General features: G+C 36.0%; 1 protein-coding gene across 2 annotated transcripts in view; it reads left to right on the top strand.

The window, feature by feature from the left end:
• Nucleotides 1-261: 261 nt before the first annotated feature.
• LOC111508909 (moesin/ezrin/radixin homolog 1) overlaps nt 262-23,169 on the top strand; it is an 82,870-nt gene continuing 59,962 nt past the window's right edge. Inside the window, exon 1 of one of the 2 annotated variants that reach the window (XM_074185928.1) lies at nt 262-765. In XM_074185928.1, the coding sequence (XP_074042029.1) occupies nt 586-765 (180 nt within the window). In that variant the 5' untranslated portion in view covers nt 262-585. The remainder of the gene's footprint in view (nt 766-23,169) is intronic. The other variant, XM_023164548.2, reaches the window with a different exon arrangement.

The raw sequence follows: 23,169 nt of genomic DNA, 5'->3' as shown, positions 1-23,169 counted from the left end.
AACTTCATTTTTATGTTTCATTCATTATACTCTATTGTATATCAAAATGATATAACCCACGCACAGGTTTATCCTTCCGTGGGAACTATATTTATTTGTCGTTAACTAAGATTATTGTGTATTCCAAATTGAATGGTAAATCAAAAATATTATTATTATTAAATAACAGCAAAATCGTACAGCTGCGCTAAGGCTCATGGACTATATTTGTAAGTCACTGAAGGCCATCGTATCCCCGTCACAGTGTCGTGTCGGCTATCGACAATACCGGCACATGCCAGGTGAAAGACAGTCGAAGCGAACTTAGAAATGCACTCTCGCTCTCTTTCACGACACTTTCATCACCCAGCATAAACTCTCATTATTCAGTAACTATACAGCTAGATATGCTTAGTACCGTTTCCAAGAATGTGCAAGTATAAGAAAATGTGTTCAATAAACAAAAAGTAGTTACGACATTAATAAAAACTTATCTAATCAGTCGATATTATTGGTTTATTTGATAAGATTCTGAATGAGTCCTCCAGTTATTCCAAACAGTCGTGTGTGCTATCAAAGGTGAATGAAAAGTGAGAAAAGTGAAGAATGAAAGTGGTTGTGAGAACTGTTCTACATGAATCGGACCTGGAAGCGGTTCCAAGAACCTCAATTCGCGAAATATTCTCCTTGATCAGCAAGTCTTTGGGAATACAGGAAGTATGGTACTTTGGGCTTATGTATTATGGACACGATGCTGAAGAAATTTGGGTGGAACAATCTAAAAAGGTGAGGTGGCTTTCGAATTGGATAATTGATGTTGTCACATTCCTTGGCACTCCTTTCTTGATTATTCGTACGTTATTTTTTATTGAAACAATTCAACGAATCAACCTAATCACAATTTATCAATAATAGAAATTTTAATACAGATATTCAACTGGTCGAAGACTTATCAATATTCAAAGTACTCAACTCGTACAGATTTTGTAGCTCTGAACTCATTTTAGAAAAAAAACTGTATTACTTCATAATATACTGGTGAAGGGATATATTTCTAGAAGAAACACATTTTTGAAAAAGAAAAGTTTTGGTTTTTTATTGCATCTTCGAAAAGAAAAATTTTGAAGTCTTCCACAGGAAGGTAATTTTAAAAATAATTTCCCTCACAAGGATGTGTTGATAATGCAAAGAAGTAACTTTTATACAGAAACTGAAAAATAAACCTGCTCGAAACTACTAATTTCGACACTGTACTACATTGGAATATACGAAAGAAAAAGTACTTTCGAAACAACTACTTCTATATAGGGCATTCCACCAAAAACTTCACCCCCCCTGTAAGTCAGAAATGGGCGTGTAATCGAAAATTTCAAAGAACACATCAATTTTTATTTCTAGGAGGACTAATTCTGATATGGATTTCATACCCAAAACTTCACTCCCCTGCGGTCATCAACAAACCCCTCTATTGTTTTCATGGGGGGTCAAGTGATACATCATTTGAAAGGTCTATTGTTTCTCTATTACTTCCATGATTTTTTTCGAAATTGGTTCATTCATTATTGAAAAATTAAATGTTGAACGTTTTATTTGAGAAAAAACAGAAAATTCGCTATGGTTCATTTTGATGAGGAAATCGACAACAAATAGTATCAGTGGAAACAAATTCAACGGATAAATTGTTCAAAAGCAAAAGCGTTCCGTACATTATTCAAGATGTCCGTAGTCAGAAATCGGCAATCCTGAACAATTCTCTGTCGCAGATCTTCTGTTTAAGGTATTGATGGCTCAAGTTGTGGGCTGGATGATTCATATTATAAATTCTTGCAGCAGCTTTAGCATTGATTATTTCGATAATAGGTTGCAACAATTTCTATCATTTCTTCAGTAGAATAAACCATGTTAGAAAACAGTGAACAAGGATGACTGAATAATAATTCGTGAAGAAGTGACAGTGGCCAACTATCTACTTTTAGTTCTGCGACAACTAGATTGAACAAAAACTACAAGTGCAGAAAAAACTTACAGTGTCGTCCGATTCAAAACGTTTACTGGGTACTAATTAAATAAATTCTTCAAATAAAGAACACCTGCGACAGAGAATTGTTCGGGAATGCCGATTTCTGACCCGGGCGTCTTCAATAATGTGAGGAACGCTTTCGAAAGTAGACTGTATTATTATGTGGAACTAGATGGGGATCATTTTGAACACTTCAATCCTTGATTGTGTTGCTATTGATATTACTTTTGTTGATTTCCTCAATAAAATGAGCGACAGCGAATATTCTGTTTTTTCTCAAATAAAACATTCAACATTCAATTCCTCAATAACGAATGAACCAATTTCGAAAAAAATTACAAAAGTCATAAAGGAACAAAAGATCCTTAAAATGATATATCACTTGACCCTCCATGTTACTGAAAAAAATAGGGGGGGGGGTAGTTGCTGACCGCAGTGGGGTGAACTTTCTGGTACGATTTCCATATCAGAATTAGTCCCTTTTTTCTGATTAATTCGGCCGTGACTTGATGAAGATCCAACGGGTGTGGATTTATCCACATCAACAAAGTACACTGAGAAAAAAATATCGAATTATTATGTTTTCATTTATCGACCCTGCACACCTACCATTTTTTAGTATGATACTCTTATTGACTGAATTAGTAAAAAAAAAGAACTGTCCTAGTTTATTGAACTGTCTGAAGGGGTGAAAATAGGGTGGAAATATTTAAAAAAATCGTAACATAAAATATCGACTTTGTACACTTACTAAATTGAGGCAAGTTATTCCTGATGATCTATTCGATAAGAAAAACTTCACGTTATAGTTTTTCAGGCCGTCTGAGGGGGTGAAAATGGGGTGGAAATTAGAAAAAATCGTATCTTAGAAAATTGAATGTGTACACCTACAAGTTAGAGATGAGTTATCCATGATGATCTATTCGACACAAAAATATGCACGTTATAGTTTTTCAGGCCGTCTGAGGGGGTGAAAATAGGGTGAAAATATAAAAAAAATTCTTAACATGAAAAATCGACTTTGTACACCTACAAAATTGAGATATGTTATTTCTCATGATCTATTCGATGAGAAAAACTTCACGTTATAGTTTTCCAGGCCGTCTGAGGGGGAGAACATGGGATGAAAATATCAAAAAATTTCTTAACATGAAAAATCAACTTTGTACACCTACAAAATTGAGATATGTTATTCCTGATGATCTATTCGATAAGAAAAACTTCACGATACAGTTTTCCAGGCCATCTGAGGGGGTGAAAATGGGGCGGAAAATTGAAAAAATCGTATCTTCGAAAATAGAATATGTACACCTACACGTTGGAGATATTATGTTATTCCAGATGATCTAGTCAACGGAAAAACTTCACGTCATGGAATTCATTCATACTTGTAATTTGAAATATTTCATTTTGACTGATTTAACATATCAAAATAAATTGCGTGATCCTGCAAAAGAATAAACAGGGACTCTCAGCGTTGCCACAGTGGTATATTTGAATCAAACAGGCCTACATCACATAAATCGGTTCGTTGTGGAAGGTATAATGCTATGAAAAAATCTATATAATGAAAACGGAAGAACAAAATAAATTCAGTGTCCTGGTAGATTGAGCTATCAATATGTTTAATATACTGCACTAGTATTTCCAACCCGCCAGATAGGTAGATTTTTGAATTTTTTTCTTATAAACTCATTCCATCAGACGGCCTGGAGAATTATGACGAGAAGTTTTTCTCGTCAAATCAACTGTCAGGAATAACATCTCTTAACCTTGTAGGTGTACAAACTCAATTTTTGAATACATGATTTTTTCAATTTTCAAGTTTCCACCCTATTTTCACACCCTCAGACAGCCTGGAAAACTATAACTTGAAGTTTTTTTTTGTCAAATAGATCATAAGGACTAACATATCTCAATTTTATAGGTGTACACATTCAATTTTCGAAGATACGATTTTTTCAACTTTACACCCCATTTTTACTCCCTCAGCTAGCCTGGAAAACTATGTCGTGAAGTTTTTCTCGTCAAATCGGGTATCAGGAATAACATATCTCGATCTTGTAGCTGTACAAACTCAATTTTCAAATATATGATTTATTAAAATTTCCAACCCATTTTCACCCCCTCAGACGGCCTGGAAAACTATGACGTTAAATATTTCTCGTCAAATCGGGTGTCAAGAATAACATATCTCAATCTTGTAGGTGCACACACTCAATTTTTAAATATATAAATATAACTGGAGTTTTTATCATCAAATCGTTATTTTTAACACCTCGACACGTCTTTTGATCACCAAGTGATGATCTTCAAAGAGGAAGATTAAAACCGTTTCAATATTTAAATTTTCCTCTTTGAAGATGATCACTTGGTGATCGAAACACGTGTCAAGGTGTTAAAAATAACGATTTGGTGTTGGGAAAAAACTCCAGTAATATTCATTACTACACCAAATGTTCCAAACAGTGCATCATGAATTTAAATATATAAATTTTTCAAGTTTCCACTCCATTTTCACCCCCTCAGACGGCCTAGAAAACTATGTCGTGAAGTTTTTCTCGTCAAATCAGGTGTCAGGACTAACATATCTCAATCTCGTAGGTGTACAAACTCAATTTTTGAATACATGATTTTTTCAAGTTTCCACCCCATTTTCACCCCCTCAGATGGCCTGGAAAACTGTGAAGTGAAGTTTTTCTTATCAAATGGGGTATCAGGAATAATATCTCTTGATATTGTAGGTGTACAAACTCAATTTTTGAATTTATGATTTTTCCAAGTTTCCATTTCATTTTCACCCCCTCAGACGGCCTTGAAAATTATAACGTGACGTTTTTTCAATCGAATAGATCATCAGGAATAACATATCTCAATTTTGTAGGTGTAAAAAGTCAATTTTTCATGTTACGATTTTTTCAAATATTTCCACCCTATTTTCACCCCTTTAGACAGTTTAATAAACTAGGAAGGTTATTTTTTACACTAAATCAGTAAATAGGCGTATCGTTGTGAAAAATGGTAGGTATGCAGTGTCGGTAAATGAAAAAATAATAATGTCATATTTTTTTCTCAGTGTACTTTGTGAATGTGGATAATTTCACACCCGTGAAGATCCATAGTAATTTGTTTTCTTATTTACATAGCTCGTAAACCGTCCTATACGGATATTACTATACATTACGATTCTACCCTTCCTTATCAACAGCATGATTCACAGATCAGTCAATATTCCTCTTTCAATGGATCCTACTTTTATTAAAGAACATAATATCATCAAGCAAATTGCGGTTAACAAAGGGTTTAAAGCCGAATTAATAAACAAAATACTTGCCAAGAAAGCCTAAACAAAAGCGATTCGAGACGTTTTTCTTATTGATAAGGTAAATAATCGAAATTATAGAGCTTCAACGTATTTTGGACAAACAACTGAAAAAGTGGCTTCATTTTTGAGAAAACGAGATATTAAAATTGCATATAGAATAAGTAATACGTTGGGAAAGTTAGTTGAAAATAATAAAGACAAAACATGCAAATTCCAGAAATTAGGAGTATATAAATTAAAGTGTGGAACGTGTCCTGAGATATATGTATATTGGTTAAACTAGCAGAACATTTAGGAATCGAATCCAGGAACATCATACGAACAAATTGAACATATTCAAATAATCTTCTAGAAGAAAATCATATCTTTAACGAAGAGTTCGAAATTTTGCGGATAGAAAATAATGGTTTGAAACAGAATCATTTGGAACCCTGGCATTTTTTTCCTTTGGTGAAGTTACCCTTGATAGGCAAAAAAATAGATTACCGTTGCCAAAATAAATTTTTTATTTTTTATTTTTTCAATGTCTCATGGCTAAGAACTAATCGATAATATTTTTTTAAAATTTTTCACAGCTATTGTTGATAAATTTATTATAAACAAATACATTATTTATAAGCAATTCGAAAATTTTTTTTGCATTATGTTGAATGAAAAATCATCATTTTCAGAAACAAAATGGTTTCTTAAAAAGATTTCTTTGTTGCTAAAAAATGCGTTTGTTGATTAACAATCGTTTTTTGCAACTAAATATTAAAATTAAAGAACCGTTTTTTTTTAAATCGTAAATTCTATTGTTCTTCAAGGTTTTGAAAAAACTTTTTTTTCATTCTTTTTTTAATTGTTCATTCAAAAAAAAATTGTTATAAACAGATTTTTTTCTCAATACTTTGTTCTATAATAAAAGTAACTATGTGTGTGTTTTTTTATTTATTCTATTTTTTATAAAACTTTCAATATTGTGATACCTTGATACTTGTCTTTTGCATTCGCTTCTTCGCTTTTATAATTATAATAACTTTTAAACTATTGCAGTTATGACAAATATGCTTCAAGTCTTTTTTGTTCATTATGAATTTATTAACAATTGCTAGATATTATAGATAAAAATCCTCAGCTGATGCAATACGTGGAAGTCTTCTACAATCCCGATGCCGCTCGTCAAGATATCGAAGTAGCTGGAGAGCGAATTATGCTGGCCTTGTACGGTCAATTCGATCATAATTCAATATCAGGCCAGTGTCGTGTTTCTCGATTTTTAAGTATGATTGCGAAATCAAAGACTGCGATCAACTCAGCAACTTTACCTCCAACAACAATAGCAACACATTTACACTCATTTAGGACACCAAGTTCAGTTTTGGATTGGTGATTATAATTTGAATCCGGAAGATTGCGGTTGGATCAAATCTGAAACAATGTTCCTGCCGATAAAAACAACGGAAAAAGTGGCGCCTGACAACTTACTTAAGCTGGTTAATTGTGCCTGCATAAAAGAGTGTAATAATCGATTTGGATGTAAAAAAGCTGGGCTTCCTTGCTCATCTTTATGCAAAAATTGTAAAGGTGAAACATGTTCTAACAGTACAAGGCCATCACTTGATGATGACAATGATGATACTGATATCATGTTCGGTCGATTAAATGTTATCGAAAGTAATCCCGATGGAAATGAAGACGACCTTAATGATTATCTAGATTTTCCAGTAGGAGTTCAAGAATACTGTGAACCGATACTTGAAGAAGTCAAAGAGGAGGTGGTTCAAGGAACATCTCGACGAGAAAATACAGAAGAAACCACAGATAATGAGCCACCGCCATTAAAACGATCTGAAAGATTACAAAAAAAATAATAAAAATTATAAAAAAACTTTCAACTGTACTAAACATGATTCAATAAATTCAAAAATTGACTTTCAGTATGTTTTTGATTTAGTAAATTCCCTGAAAACTTGAAATTTTTCTTTTTTCAATAAATAACGATCAATAATTAAATAAATAATGGGACTACAACTTTAGTAAAAGGCTTAAATTGTTAATAAATTCATAACGAACAAAAAAGACTTGAAGCATATTTGTCATAACTGCAATAGTTTAAAAGTTATTATAATTATAAAAGCGAAGGAGCGAATGAAAAAGACAAGTATCAAGGTATCACAATATCAAAAGTTCTATAAAAAATAGAATGAATAAAAAAAACACATAGTTACTTTCATTATAGAACAAAGTATTGAAAAAAAAATTATTTGTTTATAACAATTTTTTTTTAAATAAACAATTAAAAAAAGAATAAAAAAAAGTTTTTTCAAAACCTTGAAGAATAATAGAATTTATGATTAGAAAAAAGGTTCCTTAATTTCTATATTTAGTTGCAGAAAACGATTGTTAATCAACAAACGCCTTTTTTAGCAACAAAGAAATTTTTTCAAGAAACCATTTTTTTTGCTCATAAACAATGTATTTGTTTATAATGAATTTATTAACAATAGCTGTGAAAAAAAAATTAATTATTAGTTTTCAGCCATGAGACATTGAAACGATAAAAAAAATTGTAATGTATTTTTATAAAATTATAATTTTCAATTTTCAATAATTTATTTTGGCAACGGTAATCTATTTTTTTGCCTATTAAGGATAACTTCACCGAAGGAAAAAAATGACAGGGTTTTAGTTTAATAATTATAGGGATTTTTATATTAACTTTCAATTCAGAAAAAGTTATCAATTGATAAATTTATAATTAACGTTAAAATTGGGATAAAAATTTTTTGACTGCGGATTATTGTTTATTGATGTATCCCAACATTACATGAAATGAAAAACTAAAGCACCTTTTTTTTTTACCTAATTGTTTATAACTTTTGTAATTTTTATCGGCGCGTTTTCGGACCTCTCCTTAAATTTTCTAGGCAAAAATACGAATCGAATCGAATCTAGCGGGGTGACAAAAAATACCGTAACCTGAAAAAAGCTTCATATTACGCTCAAACTTTCCCCAAAAAAAGAATAGTATCATAAATTGAATTCATATACTTTTTAAATTCCTAATCTCCTCACCATTTCATGAGTTACTATTTGAATATTAATAATAATTACCAACTTTTTACATAAGGTCAAAGTTGTTCGAATTTTATTATTTAATGCTAGTTACCTTTAAAAACGAAAACTGATAATAATTAATTATCTGATACCATTCAATTCTACTGTGGATCAATACATTCGTGATTTCACTGTCAAGACGTTTGAAACATTAACCTTTCAAAATCACAATGAATATAAAACTATTATTATTAAATTTTATTAGCCGATAGTGATTCACACAATTTTAAGACAACGATAAAAATAAAATAAATACAACAATAAAAATTAATTGGCGCTCCGGGGCGACTTCATTGATTCCAGTGGCGCATTTGCTTTTTCAGCTGCAGGAAAACCCGGAAAAACCTGCAGCACCACATCATCTGAAGATCTTGATCTAACAATGTCCTCTCTCTCATAAAACAAAATGTAGGGTGTCTCCAGAGGCTCCAATAAATTCAATGCCAGAACACTTCGTGACACGACTATCGTCAAACTTAAACCAGTCCGTTTCTTCTTTGACCAAGGCGTAATAATGACCACATTCAACGCCAGAACCACAGTGAACAATGACTGCATGAATATTATAACAGTGGTCTGCTAGGTTGAAATGTTCATCTATTTTGAATCTTCCAAAGAGTTTCTTGCTTCCGTTAGAGGTTGATTCTTGTTTGAAAATCATCAGTGTTATTATTAGATTGACTGGTGCCTCAGCTATACTTGTTTCCTTATAACAGTCAGTTAGTTTGGCGCATGTTTGACAATACAGTCGATCATCACCTGTTAAAAATTCCATTTTCAGATGATTTAACAATAAGCTTTGCATGGACTGGTAATTAGTCGTATTAGGAAAAGCTAGATGAAGTTCCAGAAATTCACATAAGTTTTCAGTACTTCTTGAACATTTACCACAAAGTAAACAAGTGAGGATTTTTCCAGCAAAAGATTTACAAACACAAGACGAGATGGGTTGTACGGAATCATTCAGTCCAGAGCGGCTGGGAGTATTGATTTTGCTATTGTTTTGCTCACGAAGAGTATTCAACAAGAACCCCAAGAATTCGGAACAATCCTCTTGTTGTCCTAACGAGTATTTAGTGGACTTCAAAGACTCCAGGAAATCGGTTGGAGGGAAAGATGATACCTTCTTACGAAACTGAAATATAAAACTATTTTGGATGTCAATAAAAATTCAGGTAACTTCAAAGTTATTCGTAATGATATTGAGAGTCTCAATAAGAATGTTGATGAATTCAAAATATTTCTTGATTATCTAGATTCTGACATTGATTGTGTGGCTCTAACAGAAACATGGGTGTTAAAAAATCCTAAATTATATGGATACGACATGCTATACAGTGAAAGTAATTTCAATCAAAATGATGGAATGCTGATCTATATCCGATCCCATCACACTGATAGCTAAAAAATTGTGAAAGTAAACGATATTACATCAATAAAGTTGAGAATTGACTTGAAAAATATTAATTTTACAATAATTGCAATGTATCGACCGCCGTTTACGGACCCTTTCGATTTCAATAGACATCTAAACAAGTGCGCTCAAGAAATGTCTCATATCCTATTCATTTCATTCAATAAGTTCCCAAAAATATGGAAAACTGCACTTGAAGTTCTCATCTTCAAAAGTGGTAATAAGTTATTGTATATGAAAGCTATCGCCCTATATCGAAACACGGCTTGATTTTCAAACTTTTCGAATCAATCATTTGTGACTATATGTACTTTGATGTTGGATCCTCAGTCAATAATGAACAGCATGGATTTGTAAAACATCGCTCGATTGAAGCCAATTTATTTATTTATATTGAATATCTTGTGAAGAGTCTGGATAAAGGCTACCAGGTTGATGCCATTTACACAAGCTAGATCATGCAACTTTCCTCGACAAGCTAGCGGAAATCGATATACACGATGATCTGCTAAGATGATTTCAGTCGTATATCACAAATAGGTTTCTGGGAAAATTTAGTTCTAGATTCATTAATATTGCTTCCGGAGTCCCTCAAGGTTCCCATCTGGGAACAACAACATTCATATCAACGATAATCTACTGGGATTTTTCAATGTATACTGACGACTTGAAAGTATTCCATACTGTGACATGTTCCAATGATTCACTCCTCATTCAGAACGACACTCTATCATCACTCTATCAAGAAACAGAAATATTTACCACCACCAATATCACATAAACCAACAGCAGCGAAAGAAAGCATCTGAAGTCAAGGACTTAGGAGTATTATATGACTTTAAGCTATTATTTGACTCGGATATTTACTATATTGCAAAAAAAGCCAACAAAGCTCTTGGATTTCTGATTAGGACTTGTCACGACGTCCGAAATACTGACTCTGTTCATACACTTTACATGACTTATGTAAATAGCCAGCTCAGTTCTGCTCCAGTTATTTGGAACCCCCTGTATATCTCGTATATTCAAAGACTTGAATCTATGATTTGAACTGCACTGCACTGTTCATAACACGATATTGCATATTATTTATAACAATCAAATCATTTATTGTTATTTCCAACTCATCATTTGTAAATACTTTTGGGTTTGTACAGTTTTGTATTCCACTTGAAGTAAATAAATAAATCTACAAACATTTTTGCATTCTTGTACTTCAGATACAGCTTCCTATTCTCATTTCTTAGGTGACCTCAATATCGACATTTTGAAAAATAATGATTTGCCTAATGAGTATCTTAATATAACTACTCAGTGAGTTCGGTTATGTAACAGGTGTTAATAATTTAACCCGTATCCAAGGATATAGCAGATCTTGTATTGATCATAATCTTTATTGAAACAATTCCTCAACTATTAGAGAAAATAATTGCCATGGTGATTCAAACTGTCATGAACGAACATTTTTCAACTGCACTGCAACTAATGTTTGACAACCCTCAAAGTGATAAAAAAACAATCAAAAAATAAAAACCCCTACAAATCATTTCGAATTAAAGAAACAGGTGAAGGTTCTTGCACTGACGCCTGTCTGATATAATCCAACGCCCTTCGTGGTAGTAGCCAGGGTAGTATTTGTTTTTGATAGACGTCAGTCCATTTAACCTACTATGTAGGTATATTCGAGACTGGCTTGAACGTTCAAAGTTCATTTATTCAGATTTGAATAATATAACCTGGGGTATTATCTTCAATACAACTTCACCAGACTATGCGATGAACACTTTCCTGAATATCATCACCAATGTCATAAAGCAATGCACAGTTCAAATAAGACCAAAAATAAAAAACACGAAGATCACACCATGGATGATGAATGGTTTGGTGAAATCAGTTAACACAAAAAATGAGCGACTAAAACGAGTACGACTGAATCCGATTGATAATCAGTTGAAAAATGATCTCAGAATATATCAGAATAAACTTACAAATCTGATAAGAGAAGCAAAATTTGATTACTACAAAAAAAACTAAAATAAACTAATCAGACTCTAAATGTTTATGGCAAGTAATCAAAGAAGTAAGCAATGCGCAAAAAAAGTTCAATTACTTGAATAAAAAACGAAGAAAGTAATACTGTTACAGAAAAACTATTACAGCAATTCCTAATGAATTCTATTATATACATTGCACCTCAGGCAAACAAATGGCAACAGTGGTCCAAAATCAGGCCAACGAGGCGGCCACATCTGATGAAAATTCAAACGATGTGGAAATGGGTAATGCAAAGACATCAAATGACAGTGCTTCTGACAAATCCGTAGGCACTGTCAAATCAGTTCAATCAGTTCATGACGAGGAGCCCACTCCTCTTCCCCTCTGAAACAAAACATCAATTCTATGGCCACAAAGGTCAGAATTCCACCCATAGTTTTCCGTCAGAAGGACAAATTGGTGCCACTGATAAAATTGACGGCTCAAGAGAACATTAAGTTCTCACAAGCCGTCAATTCACATGACGGAATCAAGGTTCAACCGGAGTCTCCTGATGATTATCGTCGACTGGCAAGACTCTTGGTGAAGGAGAAAATCCCTCACCATACCTATTCGCTCACTGAAGAACGGCAAATTCGTGCCGTATTCAGGGAAGTTCCAGAGCACTTGGCAGTCAACGATATTCGTGAGGAGCTCGAAGCCAAGGGCTTTGACCTCACTAGCGTTACACGCATGAAGCGCGCTGGCAAACCGATGCCTCTGATCCTTGTTTTGGTAAACAGGGACCAGAAGCATATATTTGAGGTCAAAGACCTCTTAAGTATGAAGGTTCAGGTCGAACCCCAACACCTTGAAACTTTGGTGGGTTAATGCCACCGATGTCAGCGTTTCGGCCACTGTCAGCGCAACTGCCTGGCAGTGCCCATTTGCGTTAAACGCGTTGGCAGGCACATGACGAACGCCTGCATAAAGGCCAGGACTGACCCTTCGAAGTGCAATGATTGCAAAGGGGTCCACACCGCCAATTATCGTGGCTGCACTGTGTACCCCAAGGTACAACGCAAAGGGCAGCCAACTCCCAAAAATCCTGTCTCTTCAGGGAGACCTGCGGGGTTTGGACGCGTCCAAGAGGGGTCGGCTTTGCTGAAGCTGCATCCAACGGTGCAAGCAGTACAGCAAAGCCCACTTTCCCTTGACCTGAACCCTCACCTCAGACTCAGGCGGTTTCAGACATCTGTGCCGCCCTGGACCTGATGAAAAAGCTGTTTGTTAAATTCCCCGTGTTACAGAAAATATTCACGGTGAATCCTGACGTGATAACCGAAACTGCCAATGTCTAGACAACCAACGTTGCCTAGATCTCTAAAGATAGTATTTTGGAATGCTAATGGCATTCGTTCTAAGAAACTGGACTTCGAAAATTTTTTAATTGAAAACAACATCGATGTGGCTCTTGTCCAAGAGACACATCTCAGGAACGAATCTATTGTCATTCCAAACTATACATTTTTCCACGAGAAAGTGTTGGACGTGCTGGAGGAGGAGTTGGCAAGTGTGTCCAATACGATATTGACAGTGCTCGATTACACGGTACTGAGGCCGTGGAGGTCGAAATTTAACTGAGCAGGGGTTGTCACAGAATAATCTCGGTTTACAACCCTCCAATCATTCATTTACTCCCAGAATCTCTGGATGAACTGCTGATGGAAAGCAACATTCCGACAATTGCTGCTGGTGACTTCAATGCCAAGCACAGACCATGGAGCAGAGCCACAAACGTCCCTCTGACTAGGGAAATTTACGTTCTGGAGGAACTGGATTCCGATCATAACCCAGTAATCCTGGTATTGGGCGATGATCTTCCTTTCCCTGATTATCGCATGAGATCTAAGACGGATTGGGATGTCTTCACAGCCCAGCTCGGAGAGATACATGCCCCTCCTGGGGTACTCGACTTTCCCGACGAACTCGACGCGGCAGTTGAACGTTTCAAGCTTCCTGTGGATGATGCGTTTCGAGCGGCCACCTCCAGGGAAGAGTGCCCGCTGAAGAGCTATTATTAGTTTCCCCCTCGTATCAAAGCCTTGATACGAAAGAGAAATCGCTTGAGAAGGCTTTATCAACGAACCCTTTTTCCAGGGGACAAAATTGCGGCAAATAGGATGGCCAACCAAGTCAAGCAGGCCATCATTGATCACCGAAATGAAAGGTGGGAAGAGCTCTTGGAATCCTTCGAACCTGGGAGTGACGAGCTTTGGCGAGTCACGCAGCCTCAGGGGAAGAAGACTGCTCTTTCACCTATTCACGGAGAGCGCGGAGTGTGCTACTCCCCCGCCGACAAAGCGTTAGCCTTTGCTGACACGATGGAACGTCAGTTTCAGTTTAACGTTGACGACGATGACGACATCGACCGCGATATACTGTTGGAAGACCGGGTTAACCGAATCCTCAGGGAGGATGATGATGATGTCATCCGTCCAGCTTCTGTGGAAGAGCTGAAGGGATACATCAGGGCCGCAAAGGTCAAGACAGCTTCGGAGGTCAACTCAATAACTAATAAGTTATTGAAGAGGCTCCCAGACAATTGCGTCGAATGCCTGCTGAATATAATAAACAGTTCGTTGGCCCTCAGACACTTCCCCAGAAGATGAAAGCATGCGATCGTCGTCATGATCCCGAAACAGGGTCAGACCCGTTGTTCCCACATAATTATCGCCCGATCAGTCTACTCTCGTATGCGGCTAAGCTGTCTGAAAGAGTTGTTCTCCAAAGGTTCAACGAAGAATTTGAGGACCGAAATGTTCTGCCTGACAAACAATTTGGCTCCAGGAGAGAACACTCCACTGAGTTACAGGCTCTAAGGCTAGTCGAAGACACCATCCATGAGCTTAATAACAATAAGAAAGTGCATATTGTGTTAATTGACATTTCAAAAGCCTTCGACCGTGTTTGGCCCGAAGGCCTTCTGCACAAATTGAACGCGTTCGACCTGCCTCGGGGCCTGATCCGGTAGATTGGGTCTTTCCTGAAAGACAGAACTTTTCTGGTTAGAGTAGAGGGCTCTCTGTCTGATAACAGAGAGATCCTCGCTGGAGTGTCACAGGGGGATGTGATCTCTCCGACGCTGTATTCTCTTTACACCAGCGACCTTCCAAGGTCCGAGCGTGTGAAGATATCTCTGTACGCCTATGAAAAGGCTCTTCTCTCGAAAGCTCAGCGTCGTCTACATGCAACGTGCATTGGATGACCTCGAGCGCTGGTACCTCGATTGGAAGATCCGAGTGAACCCGGACAAGACTCAGGCGATAACCATGGGAAGATTGCTATCTTCTACGGCCAGAAAAGTGAGAATCTCTGGAAGGGAGATTGAGTGGCAAACGCGGGTAAAGTACCTCGGCCTTCTAATAGACGGTAGACTCACTTGGAACCCGCACATCAGGTACGTCAAATCTAGGATCGAGGGTCGGATTGCAAGTCTGTACCCTCTGGTCGATAGAAAATGAAGAATGAGTCTGAAAAACAAGATTACCATCTATAACACGATGTTCAAGCCTGTCATCATGTATGCTTCAGGCGTCTGGGGACAAGCGGTGAAGTATAATATCTCCATTCTGGAGGTATTGCAAAACAAACTAATGAGGATGATTGTTAATGCTCCTTGGTTCGTGCGGAACGAAGCCATCCGCGGAGATTTGCAGCTGCCTACCATTCGGCAGTCCATTCAGTCGAGGAATCGGCGAGTTTTTGAAAGTGCGGAAACTCACGAAGATCCGTTAGTTAGGGAAGCTATAGACTATGCTGTAGACGACCCCTTCCGATATAGAAGGCCCCAACGCTCTGTCGAATGAGGCCCTCATGTCCCGCGTTAACGGACGAATAGCTTCTTCATCCATCCCACCCCAGCCAGGTAGGGGTATCCCGTGAAGGGTGGTACTGATGTCTGAGGACTTCATACCGACATCCCTTCAATCATGAACCCATTTGTCCTTCTTTGACAAAAATCAACCGAAAGGGTAAGGGAGCTGGGCTCCATCCCGATTGAACTGAAGACGTTGGTCAGGTAACGAAGCAAAAGTTTTTGATATTCGCCAGCACTTTCATTATAATATTATTATCAATTACCATAAGAACAGAAATTTCGCTCTACCGACTCACTTGCACCAACACTTGCACAACACCCTTTTTACTATCATTAATGTTATAGGTTTACCTTTATATCTATATATAATATATGTATTTTTAATAAATTCTTGAAATTATATTGTTCCTGTTAAACAAAGCAAGTACTTTTGCACTCATCGTCATTTTTCTTTATTCAACTATTTTTATTATTGTTATATTGTGTGAAACCTTTCAAATGAATGAATGAAGTAATTACCATTATTTTTATTCCGAAATAGCGATGTCGGCCATTGAGAATAACAGTGTTTCATGTAAGTGAAATTTCACTCTATCATTTAGGTACTTTATGGTGTAGTAATCTTGTGAATGATATCTGACTCAATTTCATTACGAATTCCTGGAGTACAATCTGAAAAAAAGTATTTTTCTATATATACAGGCTGATTCACGGTGGATGGCACATTGGACGTTTCTGGTGAACCAGACAACGGATCACTTTGAAAATTTAATGGAGGGGATATTCGGACATTCTCTAGCCAACTAAAATATTTTCGACAATGCGGTGTTGCCGCTTCTATTAGAAAGCAGTAGCAACTTTGATTTTTCAAATAGAACACTCTGTATATAATATTATTTTTGGAATCTCCAACAATTGTCCGACAACTTTTCTTGATATTTCCCTATACCTATCTGTTACCGTTTTCGAAATAAAAATTAATTTCAATTTTTTTCTTCGAAAATCATGACTTCTTAAAATGCCGATATCTTTTAGTTAAGACGTACTATGATATCGATATTTGGTTTGGAGTTAGGTGATACTTGGACACTTCCCACACGTCAGCCTAATCTCCGTTACTTCAATACAGGGTGGTAAAAAAATACAGTTTTTTCGTTTGCTTGAAAAAGTTGCTGAAATTTGATTATTTGAAATGGAACACCCTGTATATTATTGAAAATTCGGAAAGCTGCTGGAATTTGCTTTCTTTCTATGTATATCATACCTATACCTAACTAGTCAAGTTTCGGACTTATGAACATTTATTTGTGAAAATGTCCCTTCAGAATGGTATTTCCATTCGGTATTTGGTAAGCAGGCCATGATTACTATTTGACAGTAGCGTTGTGACATTCTCCTAATAATATCGACATTTTCGTCACTTCAGAAGTTGCAAATACCTTCAAAACGATGGAACAAAACTATTCAAACGAAGTTCTTATGAATTTGTTTATTATTTTTGGACACTGTGACAAAAGTATCAGCAGAACATGTAGAAAGTTCAATGAAATGTATCCGAATCTACCGCCAATGAACCTCAAGAAATTTATACGAATTCAGAACAATTTCAATGCATTTGGATCAACTTTAAAAGCACCAAGAAACTTGCCTCGACCCGTAACTTTCGAAGACAACCAGATTAATGTCTTAGCATATTTTCACGCATTTCCCGAGTCATCGATAAGAAGTGCTGAAGAAGATTTGGGTATAAAATATTCATCGGTTCAAAGAATCTTGCGAAGACATAAAATGCATGATTATAAATTCACCAAAATTCAAGCAATGAAGCCTCAAGATCCTCAACAGAGAGTAGAATTTTGTGAAATGTTGTTGACACGCATTCAAGAAGATCCACTTTTTTTAAATAAAATTATTTGGACTGATGAATCGAAATTTTCGAGAGAAGGGATTTTCAATAGAAAAAATCGTCATTATTGGTCCAGTGAAAATCCTCACGTCACAAAAGAAGCCGGATTTCAAGAAAAATTTAGTTTTAATGTCTTCTGCATGTTGATGGACAACAAATTGAGGTACGTGATATACGAGGAGTCATTAACATCCAGAAGCTACCTGAATATTTTGGAGAATACTGTAGACAGTTTCGTGGATAATCTGCCACTCGAAGATTATCGAAACTGTTGGTACCAACTAGACGGAGCTCCTGCACATTGCACAAGAGAAGTGAGCGCAGAACTGGATAGACTATTTGACGATCGGTGGATGAGGCGCTTGGGACCATGGAATTGGCCAGCAAGATCACCCGATCTTAGTCCATTAGATTTTCATTTGTGGGGAATGTTTAAAGAAAAAGTTTACAAAATACCCGTGCGTTCGAGAGATGAATTGTTAGAAAGGATTGCCCAAACATTTGAAGATTTGGATCCCAATGAAATCAGATCTGCCACCACGAAAGCAGTCAACACCCGCATTTTAAAGTGCTTGGAAGTGAACGGCCAGCGATTCGAACATATTTTGAAATATTCCACATGATTGTTTTACTTTTTTATAATTATTCATATCAATATTTCCCATTTCAAGTTTCTTGCTGCTTTTTTAAAGTTTATCCAAACATATTGAAATTGTTCTGAATTCGTATAAATTTCTTGAGGTTCATTGGCGGTAGATTCGGATACATTTCATTGAACTTTCTACATGTTCTGCTGATAATTTTGTCACACTGTCCAAAAATAATAAACAAATTCATAAGAACTTCGTTTGAATAGTTTTGTTCCATCGTTTTGAAGGTATTTGCAACTTCTGAAGTGACGAAAATGTCGATATTATTAGGAGAATGTCACAACGCTACTGTCAAATAGTAATCATGGCCTGCTTACCAAATACCGAATGGAAATACCATTCTGAAGGGACATTTTCACAAATAAATGTTCATAAGTCCGAAACTTGAGTAGTTAGGTATAGGTATGATATACATAGAAAGAAAGCAAATTTCAGCAGCTTTCCGAATTTTCAATAATATACAGGGTGTTCTATTTAAAATAATCAAATTTCAGCAACTTTTTCAAGTAAACGAAAAAACTGTATTTTTTTACCACCCTGTATTGAAGTAACGGAGATTAGGCTGACGTGTGGGAAGTGTCCAAGTATCACCTAACTCCAAACCAAATTTCGATATCATAGTACTTCTCAACTAAAAGATATCGGCATTTTTAGAAGTCATGATTTTCGAAGAAAAAAAATTGAAATTAATTTTTATTTCGAAAACGGTAACAGATAGATATAGGAAAATATCAAGAAAAGTTGTCGGGCAATTGTTGGAGATTCCAAAAATAATATTATATACAGAGTGTTCCATTTGAAAAATCAAAGTTGCTACTGCTTTCTAATAGAAGCGGCAACACCGCATTGTCGAAAATATTTTAGTTGGCTAGAGAATGTCCGAATATGCCCTCCTTTAAATTTTCAAAGTGATCCGTTGTCTGGTTCACCAGATACGTCTAATGTGCCATCCACCGTGAATCAGCCTGTATAATTCAATGTTTATATTGAAGTAATTGTTTCTGAAGTATTTTTTGTTTTGTGTAATCCACTGTTTGAATGGAAGTAGGTGTTTCGAGAGGGCTGAAAGTTACTTCTTTGCATGATCTACACATCTTTGTGCAGAAATCAGTTCGAAAGTATTGCTTACTTCATTTGTTTGAAGATGGAGAAGTAGAACGCCAAAACCTTTATCACTAAATAAAGTCCATGCGCAGCACCTGTCTGCCTCAATACGATAAACTCAAAAACTGCCGAACGGATGACCTACTTTTCATGTCCATGTGTATATTTCATCAATGTTTGGTGGCAATTGGTTGAAATATCATGATGTTATTCGTGCGAAGCCGAGACGTCTGTGCCTCCTGTGCAAAGGCGGGGCGGATCGGTAGTTAAAATATAATGGAGAAGTGTTAAAAATGTCAATATATTATAAATATCTGGAAAACGAAGCCCAACCTTTTCAATTTCAATCTATGTTGTGAATTAACTCAAAAATAAATTTTGGAACACAAAATGGGCTATTGCCTGAACAAAAATTCAGTGACCAATCAATAGAATATTACTAGTTAACATTGCCATTATGGATACTAGGGAAGACCGGGGCTGGTTGGTACGCTTTTCAAATTGAAGCCCCTCTAATTTTTTCATTGATAGATAGTGGAAAAATACATTTGATTTTTAGATTAGTGTCGTTTTGTTTATATAAATTTCAAATTACATAATGTTTGGACCCATCCCAAATCCAGAGTTTGATTTTTTCCTTAAGGATGCAAGTGTATCAAGCAACCCCGTATTTGGGGATGGTTGGTACATACTTTGGGGTTGGTTGGTCAAGGCAAAAACCAAGAAAAGGATTATTGTTTTTATTTTTTTATGTAAGAATCAGCCTGCAAAAAAATTATAATGGAAAAAAAAACGGTACCTATCCGTTAAAAAAGTGAATAATCTAGGCAGAACCATACGAATCACAATTATGACAAACGCGCATCTGCGCATTTTTCAAGTGCCCACAATTTGCAAACCATTTGACCAAGGTTCAACGCAAAGCAGGCGTAAGGTTTCTTCATCACAGCTTGAATCGTCTTTGATTTTTGAATTCTTCGCATTTGCTTGTTTTTTTGCGTTCTTTTTGTTTTTGCCAAAGACCTGTTTTTCATCGATCTCGTTTTATTTTCTTTCTTCTTTTTTTCTCCTTCTAATGCATCTTTAATAGGCGTATCTGTCAAGATTTCAGATTTTCTTTTTGTGCGACCCCGTTGCACTTTCCTTTCTGCGACTTTTGGAAATGGCTTCAAATTTTCGAGATCTGTAAAACTACATGTTGCTACCTTGTTAGATGACTGGAGACATTGAGAATTATGGGGCGTGGGCGTCTTACTTTCTGCAATTCTGCTTGGTTCAGCTTGTTGCACGTCTTCGTTGGGATTAGTCTCTTGGTCTGGCAAGGGGTTGTCGACACGGTTTAAATCCTCTTCGATGGGTGTAATTTGACCAAGTTCAGATAGATTTGCTTTAACTCCCAATGCTTCACCAGGATTTACATATCAATATCTTGCAAATCTTGTTCAGGATCTGGTCTATCTGTAACATAAGCAGCCATAAATTCATTGTCCGGAAAAATATTCCTATCAAATGGATACATTCCGGAAACCTGGAATCTAGCTGTAATGTTGTTTGGTGTTGCCGCTAATGGTACTGGGTGTGTCATAAATGGTCATTGATGCATCCGGACGATTAGTCATCCAAGAATCACAAGCACTATTAACACTTCTTTAACGGTCCATACACACTGCGATCCAGAGGTTGGAGCTTATGGCTACAGTGAGGCGGAAAGAATGTCACTGTTACGCCGTGATTTTTGCAGATGTTTAGTTCTTCGGGAGATAAATGTGAATCGTGGTTGTCTATCAAAAGCAGAAGCGGGTTTTCTTTAGACGCCTTGGAGTATTGAATAAAGTGCTGGATATATTGTATAAAATGAACTTCTTTCACCCAGCCTGATAGATTGACACTTCCATCGCTTCCAGGCGGGGCATCTCTGAGAAAATGGGGCTTCTGAACTGTAGTAATCCTTGTTTCGTCCATATTCCAGATGTCCACAGGACTAAAGTTATACCTTCTAAGAACAATTTCTAGATTGCTGAAAAATCTGTCTACATTTGTTTTATTGAAGCTCGTGGCTCTAGACAAACTGGTGACTTCAGGTGTCTTCAAAGTCAATCCAGCATTTCGCTTTAAAAGTGATGTAAACTAGTCGGGGCCTGCCAACTCATTTTTCTTCCAGCTATTTGGAACCGTCAGGTGCAAAGAAGGTGCATATAAAATATAAATAAAGCTATTCTTTTCACTTCTTTGGGCGTAAGACCACAGTAAATATCGGCAGCGTTTTTTATGTAATCTGTGAGATTGGACTCTTGAAGCTCGGTGAAAATCTAAAACCAAAAATTTTACTAGAAACTAGATCATCAAGTATAATTTTTAAAAAACCTACCTGTCTTTTTTCAATGAATCCACCAATTGTTGAAGGTATTTCTCTTTCTGATTGCAGTTCCTCTAGTGTAAACTTGAAACAATATCTTCTTAATGTGTTGAATTGAATTTCGAAGTCACTAAGTCAGATCTTAGAGATTGCCCTTCCAATTTTACAGCTCTGACCGCCCTTAGCATAATACCCGGGGGTGTTTTGTCTCTTTTCGATTTTCTTTTAAACGTACGCATTCAAATGAAGGTTTTCCAAAAAAGCCAGCTAGTAGCAAAACAAAAAAAACGTCAAGTTAGCCCCCGGGGTTGCTTGGTACACTGTACCAAACAGCCCCTTGCGATTTGTACAAACCATCCCCAATGCATTTACGTTAGAAATGTCAAAAGTAAATGTTAAAACATTATAAATCAAAGTTTTATATTTGTAAGTATTGACAAAAGTGCAAATTTTTTTAATATATATACTCTGTTGTTATCGAAAAAGCAATAAAACTGATATAACAAATATTTCAAACTCATAAATATTTACTTACGGATGACAAAACCACGTGCACCAAGTAAAACTAAAAAAAAAACGCCCACACATCAACGATAACTGTTAACCGGTGTTAACCGAACGGATTCCGAAATTTTACGAATGTAGATACCAACCAACCCCGGACTTCCCTATTAGTTTTACCTGCATAAAGGGTTCTCTCATTTCTCACTTCCATCAGTTTTTGTTTGTTGTTAGGCCATACTAGAATTACAAGTATCACGAATAAATTTCATCGAAGAGGATTCAGTAAAGAAGAGAAATCAACCCAAATTATAAAACCGTTTACTTCTAATGAATTTGAATTTGACACTTCTGAATGGATAGTGTTTTCAAACTTAGTATTATCGATTGTTATTTTTGTTTGAAGTGATTCCTTTCAAAATGAGCTCTGTTACGCCAGCAACGCAAAGTACGGAAATCGCATTTGGAAAATACCAAAATTAGCTACTTTTTAGGTGCTTTTTAGGTACCGAAGTCAAAAATTAGGTGCTCTGTAACTTACACCGCAACTCAATACTCAAAGTTGCGTTGCTAGCAGTATGTGATGCTAGCAACGCAATAAAAATAATAATGAAATAATGAATGTTAAGGGAACACTATCAGGTGCTAATTAAGTGCTAAACGGTGAGGATTGTGAAATTTTCTAAATAATAAACAAAAGCTTCCAATTTCGCTAAACAACAGATCTAAGAATTAGGTCTCTCGAAAACGAGGACGAATGCTCTATCAGGTATAAACTAAGCGTGGTAATAAAGTGCTGATTAGGTGCTTGCAAGAAATTAAGATGAAAATGACCGCGAATAAGTGAAACAAATAATTCGAGATACCGGATTTGAGAAAAAAATTTAACAATGTGCAATAAAGTCTTGAGATACTCGTAAACTAATACATAGACAATCAAAATAAAGTGCTAATTGAGTGC

The sequence above is a fragment of the Leptinotarsa decemlineata genome, unplaced genomic scaffold (assembly GCF_025532065.1).
Source record: "Leptinotarsa decemlineata unplaced genomic scaffold, Ldec_3_MD MMD2_tig00078363_RagTag_RagTag, whole genome shotgun sequence".
Taxonomy (NCBI): Eukaryota; Metazoa; Arthropoda; class Insecta; order Coleoptera; family Chrysomelidae; genus Leptinotarsa; species Leptinotarsa decemlineata.
The sequence above is the reverse complement of the archived record's forward strand: the minus strand, read 5'-3'. Positions and strand labels throughout refer to the sequence as shown.